Consider the following 15,091-nt stretch of genomic DNA (forward strand, 5'->3'; position numbering starts at 1 on the left):
GAGGATTTTTTTCTTTAGAATAAATATATTGAATTTGCAAATTATACATTAGTCAAGATAGGCTTGATAAGGAAATACCACGGTAGAGACTTTAAATTAGAAATTAAACATTTCTCTGAAAACTTCACATATATAATTAGACGGCAAAGTGGAAGGGCAAATATTTAATATGAAAAAAGAAAATCATATCATCAAATTATCACATAGCGATATTAAGAAGTTCCATTAACACAGCCGAGCCAAATTAACTGGCATTATTGGGGTGACAAATAGTTGGACCTGGCCCTGTCCTGAAGAAACCTGCAAAGCTGGCCTGGCTCATAAAACACGTTTGCTACCCCCCCCCCCCCCAGCTTGATTTCACATGTACCAGGAAATCTAAGTACAAAAGTGGCCCCAGAGTGACCATTTCTTGCTTCTTACTCAAAAATAACTTGTGCCTTTGAGTTACGCGAGCAGGGCTTTTAAAATCCGCCCCAAAGGGCATGCTATGTTTTAATGCACCACGTGCGATATGACTGAATAAACTCTGCAGAAAATAATGGGGCTTGATCTAAATGAGGCACATTTGGGCAAGTTAACTCTTAATGCTGCTCTGTGAATAAGGCTGTTAGGCTTATTTTTCTCTATGTGCATCACTCTAAACTTGCCCACAGAAATTCCATCTGCCATTCAGATGTCCAGTTCCCGAGTCTTCCGTGTTCTTTCTGAAATTCCTCACAACCAGCTCGCATTTTAAATACCTTGAAAAAATCTGAGTCGATTGCAGAGTTGATTCCCTTGCTCATTACTGTGCTCTCTTTTTTCCAGATCATTAATAAATATGTTCAACAATATTGGTCCCAGTACAGTCTTCCCTTTCCAATGAGAGAATTGACTATTTACTTTTTATTTTCCGGCCTTTAACCAGTTACTAATCTAGAGTAGAACATTATTTCCTATCTCAAGCATTTTTTATTTGTTATATGTTGTTGTTACGTTAATTTACATTTCTAGACCACTTTCCTCGTATGAAAATACAACCCAAAGAAAAAATAGCTCACAAAGAAAAAAGCTGTACAATAATAATATATCATGAATCCAATACATGAGGAGGCTCTCATGAAGGAATTCATCAAACGCCCTCTGAAAATTCACATACACTACACTGACAAACTCACCCTTATCTACATGTTTATTTATGCTTTCAGAGACTGCTAGTAGATTACTAAGGCATGACTTCCATTTGCTAAATCAATGCTGGCTCTTCTCCATGGGTATTCATATGCCCAGTAACTATCTTCTTAACAGTAACCATGTTGCCTGGCACTTATTAGTAGTTGTCTGGATTTAACCTGGAGTCCTTTTCAAAAAATGGTATTATAGTCACTATCCTCCAGTCCTCAGATACAGTGCAATATTGTTTTGCTTGTATATCATACAATTAAAATACTTTACTTATTCATATGCATTTATATCTAGCATTTATTTACCATCTATACAAAAGACTGCTCAGGGCTGTCACAACAATAATTATAAAACATCACAATCAATTCATGGAAAATTCTAAAAACCAAATATTGATAAATAAAATAAATTGACAAATCAATTAAATAAATGAGAAATAAATCTGAAAATCCATAAATTGTCAAAATTAAAAGCATTCACAAGTAATCGTGAAATATAAAATTTGAAAAAGGCTCTTTAATCAGAAAAGGCAGTCAAGCAAGTCATTGTTTATGTGCTGAAGGCTTAATGTTTTTATGCAGGTAAACATATTTTTACCAGGAGAAAAACACAGCTTAGAAATTGATCCTCTCATACGTGAGTAAAAATATGTATGCTCTGTTTACCAGCATAAAAAAGACAGCAGGGTTCAGTTGGGGGATGCAAAGTCCACATGATGATTGCATTCTCAAACCACCGTGCATACTTTCAGGTGAGTATTTTGCTCCTGCTTCAAAGCAGGTGCAAAGGACTCGGGGTAAAAAAGCACCCATGGGCAGTATCAAATTCACTCTCTTAAAACACATTAACATGTCAATTTTAAAAAGAGATATTAACATTTTTAAAAAACTTACATGATCCATTAGTTCACGAACCATCCCATTCCACTGGTTGGCATCATCCTGGGCTCCATATTTTCCATCCTCAACCACCCTAATATCATAAGTAAATCCAAGGATTGTCGCCAATTCTCTCAGAAGGTCAATGCAGTAGCCTTCAAATCGATCATTCCCATAGAGAGGTTTATCCGATTTCTTGAACATCACATATGGTTCTTCCTATAGAAAATAAGCACAGTAGAGGGACTGAATGATGGTTAGTAAACTTTCAGAATCATCATGGCATTACTGGCAAATCTCCTATTGCTGGGGTGCGCAATTGAGTTATAACAAAGAGATAAATCAGTCTAGATACTCAAAGCCCAGCTGAAAGCACTGACCGTATATTAATATGAAAATCTTGACATAAAACCAGTGCTAGGGTACCTTATGACCGTAGTCAAGAAAGTCACATAAACTGTTTTATCTATGGCATACATTTTTACCTATTCTCTCTATCATGGTGGAAGAGTTTACCTCATATTCTTTTGGGAGAATGGAGCAGGGTGCGTAGGGGAAGGCAGGCAATTTTCTCTAAGCACATATGAAAAAGCACTGCGGCAGAAACCTCACTAAATCCAATCTAACCTATATTTTTCCCTAGTGAATTACTTATTAATGGCCGTTGGCTTCATTGTGCATAAGCCTATTTCTTTTAAAATACAACTTAGTTTAACAATGTAGTTAATTGTCAATTGTAAAAAGTTTAATAGTCTTGTTCCATTTCCGATCTCTGTGCCAGTTTATGCTAAATAGGTCCAATATCCCAATTAGTGAGCAATTCATCTAGAATAGGCCACTGTCTCTACATATTGTATCAAGTGTTTCATTGTATTCCTATCGCTGGTATAATGTTTCAGGTCTGGCAGGCATGCCAGGTCTCAGCATTGAAAAAGATCATCTAAAAATGAACTGTTATAATATGTACCAGGCTATTATGTGAAAAATTCTTTGCTCCATCAGTGCAGTCTTAGAGAGCAAAACTACAGTAATATTTGAGTCACATTACATTGTACTAAATTTTTATACACTGAGGTAGTAATTATGTGTGGCAATTATAGGAAATAGTTTTTCATAAATCTGTTAAGAAAACAAACAACAAATATTTTAAAATAGAAGATAACCAAAACTGACCAGAACCAAAAACAAAACAGAGCTTTGTATGCTTACTAAAAAGGTTTTCATAATAGAGGACACTAACTTGACTATGACCAGTATATTGTTTATTTATTTAGCACATTTTTCTATCCCGTCATTCAGTTATACCATCACCACAGTTTACATAATTAAAAGAATAAATACATAGTTATAGTATAACATATAGGATAGTTAAGAAATTAAGGCTTGGATTTATCAAAATGCGGTAAGTACCGCATGCGATAGCAAAAGGGGTGTGTTTTATGCTAATATAGCATTTACCTGTGTGAAGAGCTAAGTTATCGGGACCATTTGTGTGTGAGAGAGAGAGAGAGTGAGAGTGAGAGAGCGAGAGCCTGGCCATAATATCATGGCCCATAGGCAGGTATTTGTATCCCTATGTTAGGCCCACCTAGTAACTCGAGGTGGGCATTAGGTAAGAGTGTAGGGGGTTAGGGGCCACTTTGACAAGCTACGTGACACCTACGAACAGAACAGTGGTCTCTTGTGAAGATATGCTGGCCTTCGGAGTGAGGAAACTCACTCCAAGATGAGATTTGGGCAATGTTCTCTCCACCTAGCTTGATGTTACCCAGGTAGAGAGTACATCAAGCTAGGTTGAGAGAACCTTGCCCAAATCTCATCTTGGAGTGAGTTTCCTCACTCCGAAGGCCAGCATATCTTCACATGTGGCAAAGTGGCACCAAAGTGGCATGAATAGCCTAAGGCACTGTAAAGGGGCAAAGGGGTACCAGGAGTGGCAAGAGTGCTTTAACAGAGGTGCAAAGCAGCAGCGAGAGTTTAAAAAACACACCAAAGCTTCAAAAGAGAGCACCGATAACAATTGTATGAACCCTCGAAGGCAGCATGACAGGCAAAGTGGCAAGACAAGTGGCATCAGCATCCTACAGCACAATGAAGGGGGAACATAGCAAGCAGAAAGAGAAAAAAACCACAAGGCGCTGATAAAGGGACAAAGCAGCAGAAAGACTTGCACCATCACACTGAGGAACCATGATAGTGGCCAGAACACTACAAGTAGAGTGAGTCATCTGGTGTATGGCAGCAGGGAAGAGTGGCAGAAAGTTAATAGGGGCAAGACAGGCTGGTAGAGCGGAGGTAGTCTGACTAATATGATATGTTTCATTCGTGGGGGATCGCCATGCATTTTGCAAACCCACGAATCAAACGAACAGGGACTTATGTGTTGCGGATTGCACATTCATTGAAAAAGAATGCACATCCCTATAAAGGATTGACTGAGACTCAGGTGGATTAAAATGTAATTTCTTAAGTACGAGGCATGATTATTTTCACACTAAAATTCAAGGGGCCATAAATTACCAGTTTAAGTTGTTTTCCATTGTTAACAATCTACTTCAATCACCCAAATCATCAGGAAAATTTGATTTTATTGACTGCCAAGGTTTCCTACAATTATGTAAGGATATACTGCAAAAGTTAATTGATATGAGAGGGGGTGCAACTTACACAAACTGTGTTTCTCAGGATAGTCTGTGGGAATATTTCGAATATGTCTCCAAAGTTAAGATAAAAAATAACATGTTAAAAATTAGGGCCTCCTATTCACCATTAGATGAATGCCCGTTTTGGGTTTTTTGTAGCTTGTAGGATGTTTTTGCCAAATGTTTTGGAAATAGTGAACTCTTTTTATGAGGCTATGGTTCCTGCACCTTTAAAAAAAAACAAAAAAAAGGCCTGTTTTTAAAAAGAATAATTTACAGCTGATAATTTTTCTAGTTACATACCCACTTCTAAATTGCATTCCATTGCTAAGGTACTAGAGAAGACAACTCTGATCCACTTAGATAATTTACTCCTAGAGCATAATCTTCATAGATTTCAATGTGGTTTTCGAATTGTTAACAGTACCAAAACCATTGTGTTATCACTGAATGACATGTCCTTGTGGGAAATGAATGGAGGGGAAGCAGTTATTTTGATTCTTCTTGACCTCATTTCAGCTTATGCCTCTGTTAGTCATGCAATTTTGTTTGATAGACTGTTTGGAATTGATATTTGAAGAAAGGTTTTAGACTGGTTTTGGTGTTTCCAGAATTAAAGGTACAAGTTAGCTTGTGATGAGTGTGAGTAGATTTTAGATGTATGTGGATTTGAATTATAAGTGATTAATAAAATATGCGTTGAAATACACACAGGTATATGTTTGTATATTTATTCATGTAAGAATAATACCTGTGGATAGCCCATTTGTGATAGTATGTACTTGACAAGTTAGCTCTACCAATGCTCAATCAGATTAGGGTGATCTTCAGGTAGGAGTTTCCCAAGGGTCAACCCTCTCCTCTACGTATATGGAGAAATTACTACTTACCTGATAATTTCATTTTCCTTAGAGTAGACAGAATAATTCAGGACCAGTGGGTTATGTTCCCCTGCCAGCAGATGCAGATGGAGCAAGCTGACATCATAGTATATATACTCTTGCAGTGACACCAGCCTGCTAGTATTCTCTTCAAAAGCAACTGTGGACAGACTAGCAAAAAACTTGATAAAAAAACAAGCAACCATTAATGTACTCTAGAGATGTGCATTCATTTATCACGATTTAGGCAATTTTGTTGAAATTGCCTAATTCATCGTGGGTCAGGGGCCCCGAACCCCGAAACTGATTTTCCCTGAACTACGAGGAAAATTAGGTTTTCGTGTTTGTACGGGGGGAGGGGAACATTTTATTTTTTTAAATAAAAAACCACCCCAAGCATTACAATTTACTATAATACAACCACCCCCCCCCCCCCCCCCCACCACCACCATCCCGATCCCTCCCCAAGACTTGCTAACATCCCTGGTGGTCCAGCGGGGTCCCGCGAGAAATTTCTACCTCCATGCCGTTGGGCTTTTGGGCCTGCCTCGCATCAAAATGGCGCTGATAGCCTTTGACCTACTATGTCACAGGGACTACCCATGCCATTGGTCAGCCCCTGTCACATGGTAGGAGCAAGGTTCTTATGGCCTGGATTGGCCACTGTTGGAAACAGGATGCTGGGCTTGATGGATCCTTGGTCCGACCCAGCATGACTATTTATTTAGAATTCTTATATACCGACATTCTTGAAAACAAAATATCAAATCATATTGGTTTCCATATCGGTTAACATAAGAACATAATTTCTTATGTTCTTATGTTACATCAGCCAGCCACAGACCAGCCTTCTTCACCTGCTGCCCCACCGCAGCGGGGGCAGGCCCTGACTCTCCGGTGGAAGGGAGGGGGTACCTTCAGTGTGACTCGCCTCTTCACGGCCTGCCGTGCCTTGGGGCGTGGCAGAGACGCTACTGCTGTCTACTTCCCCTCCTGTGGTTCCCTAGGCGTGCACGCACGCTCCTTCCTTGCTAATTTAAAGGGCCCACAGCAGGCAAAGGCTGCCGGCCCTTCTGCTGTCGTCAGCGGCCTGGGATTATTTAAGGCAAGCGGCCTGGGATTATTTAAGGCAAGCTCTGACGTTTAGAGCTTGCCATGGCAACAGGTCTCCATGTTTGTTGTATGCTTAGTTGCTACTCCTTAGTTCCTGTTCCTGTGCTGGTTCATTCCAGTCTTGCATTCCTGTTTCCAGTTCCTGAGTTCTAGTACCTGTTACCTGTTCCTGATTCCCTTGGATGGATTCCTGGCTTTGACCCTTGCTTGTTGCTGACCACGCTTTGGACTGATTCCTGGCTATGACCTCTCCTTGTTCCTGACCATGCTTTGGATGGCTTCTTGGCTCTGACCCTTACTCGCACCTGACCTCGTCTCCAGCCGCTTGCCCTGACTTCAGCCTGCACCTGACCTGACTCCAGCTTGAACCTGACTCTGCCTCCAACTGACTACTTGGACTTTCTTAGGCTCTTGCCTACTTATAAACCCAGACTTAATTTGTTCCTGCCTGCCTCAGCCTGTCCGGGCTTCCGGATCCAGGCCGTCTTGAACTCAGCTCCTTCAGACCCTGTGTCTCCGTTGCTTCCTGGATCCCTGCCTCGAATATCTTCCTCTGGATCAACAATGCAGAGGCCTGCCTAAGACCAGCCGGCCACGTTACCCAAGGGCTCAACCTGCGGGGAACGAGGTCTGGTATTGGTGAAGCTCCAGTCGGCCTCTACTTCCTGGTCTACTCTGCCACCCGATGGTGGAGACCCATGGGGGTTCCCCCCGGGTAGAGTGAACTCCACCTTTGGCCAAGGGTCCACCTCCACAACCCCAAGGTGACAAGACTTATTTTTTTGTAGGTATGTTATTCAATTAATTTACTTATTTATTTAAAAAAACACAAACTTATATTCTGTAATTCAACCGTTTCCTTAGGGATGTGAAAAGCCTGAACCTTTTGGTTCAGGCTTTGTTTTCAGCCCACCGAGGGAAATATAGTATTTCCAGTGATTCGGGCCTTTGAAATTTGGGGGTACCTGAATTTCGGGTTAGTGCGCGCTAAGATTTTAAAGTTAGCGTGCACTAACCCAAAACCAAATTTTTCCCAAAATTTCAGAAAAATGTGTTCAGGTTTCGGGGTCCCTGAATCAGGACAAATTAGGCAATTTTGTTGAAATTTCCTAATTCGTCCTGAACGAATACACATCCCTAGTTTCCATCACAGATTGTAATTCACATACATCATAAAATTTAACATACACAGACAAACACTGTACAGTTATTCACCATAGGCCTTAATGGAATGAAAGGCTTTTATTTGTTTCTGAATTTTAAGATAAATTTTGTTCTCCATGAATGTCCAATGGCAATGAAATTCCATAAATGAGGGGCCATCATTGAAAAAGCCTTAGTCTTTTTCCTATTCCATCAACAGACTGTACTAAAAGACACAGGAAGCATGAACTGAGGTGAACATAAGGTTCATGAGAGAGTATACCAAGAGAGTTTGTCCGATAGAGAATAATTCTCTTAATGCGTAGCACTGTGCATCAATATCAACAACTAAAATTCTGCTCCATGAGAATTAATAATGGAGACATTTAAAAAAAGGCTTAGTGCTGTTCCCCCATGGAAGTCCATACAGAGGAGGAGAAAAGAAGGAGAAAAGCCATCATGTGCAGGATGACAAGGAAAAACAGTGTGGCTGTTGTGGTCGTCCATTTGAGTACAGAAAAATAAACGTTAAATAACAAAAACAAAAATTGTGTAAAATGACAGCTTTTTATTCAACTAACAACTAATTGATGGTTAGGGCAAAATGGCCTATGCTTAAACCTTGCCAAAACCATAACATTATAGGTAAGCAAGTCACCTTTGTCATCTTATTTGACTGCTCTTTGTGGACGGAGTGCCTCTTACCTTTGCTACTGTTTTTCAGGACCTTGGATTTCATTGGACTGCACTTTCTCTTTCAAGCCTCAATTATGGGCGGGTACTAAATCCGCATTTTTAAAATGATGAACGATTTGCCCTTTAAAAGTATTTCTTGTCTGCCTCTGATTTTAGATACGTTGTTTAAGCTTTCATTTTGACCACAGTAGACTATTGCAACTCCCCATACATAAGCATACCCAAAACCAAATACGCTCTGCAGTTAGTACAGAACGGGGCGGTACATTGAATAGTACCTATTAAAATAAGAAAATAAGAAAAAATAAGAAAATAAGAACATGCTATACTGGGTCAGACCAAGGGTCCATCAAGCCCAGCATCCTGTTTCCAACAGTGGCCAATCCAGGCCATAAGAACCTGGCAAGTACCCAAAAACTAAGTCTATTCCATGTTACCGTTGCTAGTAATAGCAGTGGCTATTTTCTAAGTCAACTTAATTAATAGCAGCAGGTAATGGACTTCTCCTCCAAGAACTTATCCAATCCTCTTTTAAACATAGCTATACTAACTGAACTAGCCACGTCCTCTGGCAACAAATTCCAGAGTTTAATTGTGCGTTGAGTGAAGAAGAACTTTCTCCGATTAGTTTTAAATGTGCCACATGCTAACTTCATGGAGTGCCCCCTAGTCTTTCTATTATCTGAAATACTAAATAACCAATTCACATCTACCCATTCTAGACCTCTCATGATTTTAAACACCTCTATCATATCCCCCCTCAGCCGTCTCTTCTCCAAGCTGAAAAGTCCTAACCTCTTTAGTCTTTCCTCATAGGGGAGCTGTTCGATTCCCCTTATGATTTTCATCGCCCTTCTCTGTACCTTCTCCATCGCAATTACTTCTTTTTTGAGATGCAGCAACCAGAATTGTACACAGTATTCAAAGTGGGGTCTCACCATGGAGCGATACAGAGGCATTATGACATTTTCCGTTTTATTCACCATTCCCTTTCTAATAATTCCCAACATTCTGTTTGCTTTTTTTGACTGCCGCAGCACACTGAACTGACGATTTCAATGTGTTATCCACTATGATGCCTAGATCTCTTTCTTGGGTGGTAGCACCTAATATGGAACCTAACATTGTGTAACTATAGCATGGGTTATTTTTCCCTATATGCATCACCTTGCACTTATCCACATTAAATTTCATCTGTGCTTGTGATTTAACTACTCTGAATAATTTTGTATCGTCCGCAAATTTGATAACCTCACTCGTCATATTCCTTTCCAGATCAATTATATATATATATTGAAAAGCACCTGTCCAAGTACAGATCCCAACACTTGGTTTATCTTTTCAATTACTTTTTTTTTTTTTTTTTTGCTATATTCGTACCTTTACCATCCAGCCTATTTTCCCCTTCTCTTTCAGCTTTTCCAAATTTTCTTCTCAGTGCTCAATTTTTAAAATGATATTTTATATATTTCAAATGCTAATTTTTGTACCTTACTCTTTCATCTGCCTCATTTGAAAATCATATTGGTCTGTTCCCACCCTTCCAGCACTTCCTTAAGGTACTTCCCTATTTTCCTAAAGTAGTATTTTTTGTGTGTGTTTGGGGGGGTGGGGGTGGTATTTTTCAAAGGATTTACATGTGTAAAACTTTGAACAAAAGCAATTTTTTTGCCTGCTTGTAAGCACAATATGCACAGGCATTGCAGAGGGACAGAATAGGGAGAAGGACAGAACTTACTTGAATCCTTTCTAGTTTTGAAATAACATGCATGAGTATACATGTACAATGAGCCAGAACCTGGAATGGATTAACCTCTCTGAGTTGACCTAGACAAATGGCAACTCTATGTAAATCACATCAGGTGGAGGGCTAATAGTTAGGAAACAGGTGTTAGGCTTAGAATGGCTTTCGGCAGTGTTCATTATGCAGTTTATGGTACATCATCTGCCAAAATATTAAAATCAAGGATTTTGCTCTGTTAAAAAAAATGTATGAAAGATGATTAGATCTCATCTGCATTTTTTTTTTTACATCATAAGTAGCAGTTTTCTCCAGAGTAACTTTGATATTTAGCAGCAGCAGGAAGAGAGCACAGCAACCAATGCACAGCGATTCAGCAGGTCAAATGAGATTTTCTTTTTGCAGCTCTCTGTGTGGCATGCTTCACCCTTCCCAGCCTGACTGCCAGGTCAGGAAGAACTAGGCAAGATCTATCACACATCATCTCCTTTGCTACTTTTTGGCTGCTAATGAGCAGTTGAGTCAGAGTATTTCTTTTTCATCTCCAGCATGAAAAAAAAAAAAACAGAACAGGTGTAAATTGCTGCATCCCCTAGAGGCATACATTTAATAGTAAAGTATAAGTGGCTTCCTACTTAAAAACAAACGCTCCCTCTCTCTACTTCTATCCATTATTCAAAGTCTCTTGTGTATTACATTTTTTTTCATCCTTTACTATCAGCCCCTTCCCCTACCCTGTACACCACAAATGCATAATCAGAACCAAGGTGGGATGAAAGCCATGGAAACAATGCACCACTTAACTGAAGGCAGTGCATAGCTTTCTGTACGACCCCTTTGACTTCATGTAATTGAATTCATTTTGCCTTACTCAGGGAAATGGCATGATCTTGCCCACCCCTTATTATTGTGCTTTTCCTTCATGCATCAAGGAGGCGCACACACACACACACATATATATATATATATATATATTTAAAACAGATACAAAATCAACCAGACAGAAGCAGCATCCCTCTCCATCTACTCTGCATAAAATACACTAGGGATGTGAATTGTTTTTTGACGATTTAAAAAAATCGTCCGATATATTTTAAATCGTCAAAAATCAGTACAGTGCGTGATACAATAGAAATTTTCTCGATTTATCGTGAAAAATATTTACTCCCGTTAGTGTCCACTAACGGGAGTTATTTGGGGGGAGGGCGGGAAAATCGGCACACCAAAACAACCCCTAAACCCACTCCGACCCTATAAAACTAATCCCTTACCTTCCCCCACTCCCCCGAACCCCCCCCCAAAACATTTTACGAGTAACTGGTGGTCCAGTGGGGGCACGGGGACCGATCTCCCACTCTCGAGCCATCGGCGCCATTTTGGCTGCCAATCAAAAATGGCGCCGATGGCCCGATTAAAAAAAAAAACACCTGACCCTTTAAAGATGACCCCTTAGCTTCTCCCACCCTCTCGATCCCCCCAAAACATTTTTAAATTACCTGGTGCTCTTGTGGTGGTCCCGGGAGTGATCTCTTGTTCTCGGGCCGTCGGCTGCCACTCATAAAGATGGCGCCGATGGCCCTTTGCCCTTACCATGTTACAGGGTATCTGTGCCATTGGCCGGCCCCTGTCACATGGTAGGAGCACTGGCTGGCCGGTGCCATCTTTACGATGGCAGCGGCTCCTACCATGTGACATGGTTTCCAGGTACCAATCACCCATCCCCAATGCAAGATGTGAATCGGAATCGGTTCCGATTCACATCGTTAATTTTTTTTTAGTGAGGCCCGACCCTTTAAAATTGACCCCTTACCTTCCCCCACCCCCTCAAACCCCCCCAAAACTTTTTACGAGTACCTGGTAGTCCAGTGGGGGTGGTCACTGGACTACCAGGTACGACTGGCAGCGGCCCAGACCAGCACAATCACCCATCCCCAACTATTTACGCCCCAGACCTACAAATTACCTACTATAGTACCACCTATCCAATGGCCCAAATACACAGATAGATCCTAACCAAAAGCTACTTGGCAGACCCATGCTTTGTCCATCTTTCTATATTTAAGATAGTTGGTTTCCAGGTACCCATCATAAGGCAAACTGTTCTAGAGTAGGAGCAATATAGCTAAATTCCCTATTGCAAGTAGTGTCAGACGGGCAGAAGACAAGAAAGGAGTAGCCAGAATAGCCTGCTGCAAAGATCTTAAAACTTGCCTCACTTCATAGAGCTGACAACAAAACACTTCCAATCCACAAAACGTGGGGGTAATTACAATAAACTCACTTCAACAGAACCCACACTGCAAACAAAATTGATTACCCAACACTTAACCAATTTTTACTACTTTTTTTGTATAATTTATGAATTTTTAGAACACTCAATAATTAACTAATTTTCAAAAAAAATTTTCTTTGATCATGCTCATCACATTCACTTGTTAGTCTCCTTTAAACTTGAAAAATGTTTATATGTAAAAATGTTTGTTTTAAGGAAAAAATATTTAATGAGTGTAAAGTGATGCTTCATAAATTTTCAGGGCACCATCCCCGGTGTGTACCATGCTTGTTCTCTGTTTAATCATAAGCACCACCGTCCACCCAATAGTCTTTTTATTATTAATTTCAAAAAAAACATTTTTTAATTTATATATACTTTTTGCATTTGTTAAACGAATAATCCTCACATGCAAGTGTGAAAAAGCGCTATGACAAGGAAATGCAGTTCACCAAGCCCACATCAAACATGGAGCATAGTTAGAAAATGTCACTTAGCTTGAAATCCAAATCCTGAAGATCCAGTGTACCCATTGGCAAAAATATCCCCGACAAGGCCCAGTTTCAAAGCACTGCCCGGTGCTCCTTTCAAAAAAGCTTTGCGAGCTTTATTGCAAACTTGAATCGGGAAATTGCGTGAGTTGGTACAAGCAGTATCTAAGTGGCTGCCCCTGATGAAGATGAACTTCGAAACTGGGCCTTGTCGGGGATATTTTTGCCAATGGGTACACTGGATCTTCAGGATTTGGATTTCAAGCTAAGTGACATTTTCTAACTATGCTCCATGTTTGATGTGGGCTTGGTGAACCGCATTTCCTTGTCATAGCGCTTTTTCACACTTGCATGTAAGGATTATTCGTTTAACAAGCGCAAAAAGTATATATAAATTTAAAAATGTTTTTTTGAAATTAATAATAAAAAGACTATTGGGTGGATGGTAGGGATGTGCAGACCAAAAGTTTAAGTTCATAAGTCCATAAGTCGAAAGGGGGTCCCATCTGCGGTCAATATGGACATATGGAGAATTCCATAAGTTGAGTCTATGTCCATATGTGCAAATAAAAATTTAAACCCCTCACCCGCCTTAATCCCCCCCCCCAAGACTTACCAAAACTCCCTGGTGGTCCAGCGGGGTCAGGACGCTAGTCCTGAACTCCTTTGCAAGGAGCACGTGACGTCGGCGTCACGTCGGAATGACGCGGCGTCACGTGATTCCCCTCGGGTTCGCTCCCGGACCCCTCGTTGGGCTCAAAAGGAACTTTTGGCCAGCTTGGGGGGGCCTCCTGACCCCCCCAAGCTGGCCAAAAGTGCCTTTTGGGCCCAACGAGGGTTCCAGGAGCAAACCCAAGGGGAATCACGTAACGCTGCGTCACTCCGACGTGACGCGGATGTCACGTGATTCCCCACGCGTCCGCTCCCGGACCCTCACGGAACTTTTGGCCAGCTTTGGTAAGTCTTGGGGGGGGGGATTAAGGAGGGTGAGGGGTTTAAATTTTTATTTAGATCAACAATCGCGATTTCCAACGTATTCAACATAGCTATGTTGAATAAGTTGGAAATCCGATCGTTTAAGCCTCATCTTTTTTTTAAGTTAAAAAAAAAAATAAGTTGCGTTTTCCATTTAAGTTCAAAACGAATGTACACCCCTAGTGGATGGTGGTGCTTATGATTAAACAGAGAACAAGCATGGTATACCGGGATGGTGCCCTGAAAATGTATGAAGCATCACTTTACACTCATTAAATATTTTTTCCTTAAAACAAACATTTTTACATATAAACATTTTTCAAATTTGAAGGAGACTAACAAGTGAATGTGATGAGCGTGATTAAAAAAAACATTTTTTGAAAATTAGTTAATTATTGAGTGTTCCAAAAATTCTTAAAATTATACAAAAAAAGTAGTAAAAATTGGTTAGGTGTTGGGTAATCGATTTTGTTTGCAGTGTGGGTTCTGTTGAAGTGAGTCACTTCATAGAGCAGCAAATGATTCTCAAGATATTTGGGGGGTATCAGTCTATAAACACCTAAAAATCAGCATCAGAGTCTTGAATTTAGAACAACTGCATTTAAAGTTAATGTAGCTCCTTCAAAACATCACATTTTTACCTTTCTGATAGCAATCTAACTGAAGTGTTTTAGAGGAGCTGAAACCACTTTAAATTGGTGGCGGTAATATCCTGGTATAATGCATTACAATAGCCTAAATAACTACTAATTAGTGTGTGAATTTTCAGGTGTTATGGTTCCAGCTGCTGTACAGCCTTCTCCTCCACCAGAGAACCTCCTGTGAAGCCTGTTCTGAACTGTACTATCTAGCACGTCCCTAGTTTTTTGCCTTCACCAGTTCTACAGCCTCTGCTCCACCTGGGGACCTCCTTGAGCACACTTCCCTGGATGTCCAAGCTCCTCTCACCTACTTGCACCATGCCAAATTCCAGAATTACTTAACTCAGTCTGTCTCTTGCCTCAATGCTTTGGCATCGAGTTCCTTTGTACTCCTTGCTCTAGTCAATTCTGACTTGAGGTCTTCTAAGGCCTTTCCTTGTTTCACCTCTGG

The 15,091-nt window shown here is 40.4% G+C and overlaps 1 protein-coding gene across 1 annotated transcript in view; it reads right to left on the reverse strand.

Moving 5' to 3' along the window:
- GRIK2 (glutamate ionotropic receptor kainate type subunit 2) overlaps positions 1-15,091 on the reverse strand; it is a 1,473,996-nt gene that overhangs the window by 569,097 nt on the left and 889,808 nt on the right. Inside the window, exon 10 of the mRNA XM_029595353.1 lies at positions 2,061-2,264. Coding sequence (XP_029451213.1) covers positions 2,061-2,264 — 204 coding nt within the window. The remainder of the gene's footprint in view (positions 1-2,060; positions 2,265-15,091) is intronic.

Source organism: Rhinatrema bivittatum, chromosome 3, assembly GCF_901001135.1.
Source record: "Rhinatrema bivittatum chromosome 3, aRhiBiv1.1, whole genome shotgun sequence".
NCBI classification, from domain to species: Eukaryota; Metazoa; Chordata; class Amphibia; order Gymnophiona; family Rhinatrematidae; genus Rhinatrema; species Rhinatrema bivittatum.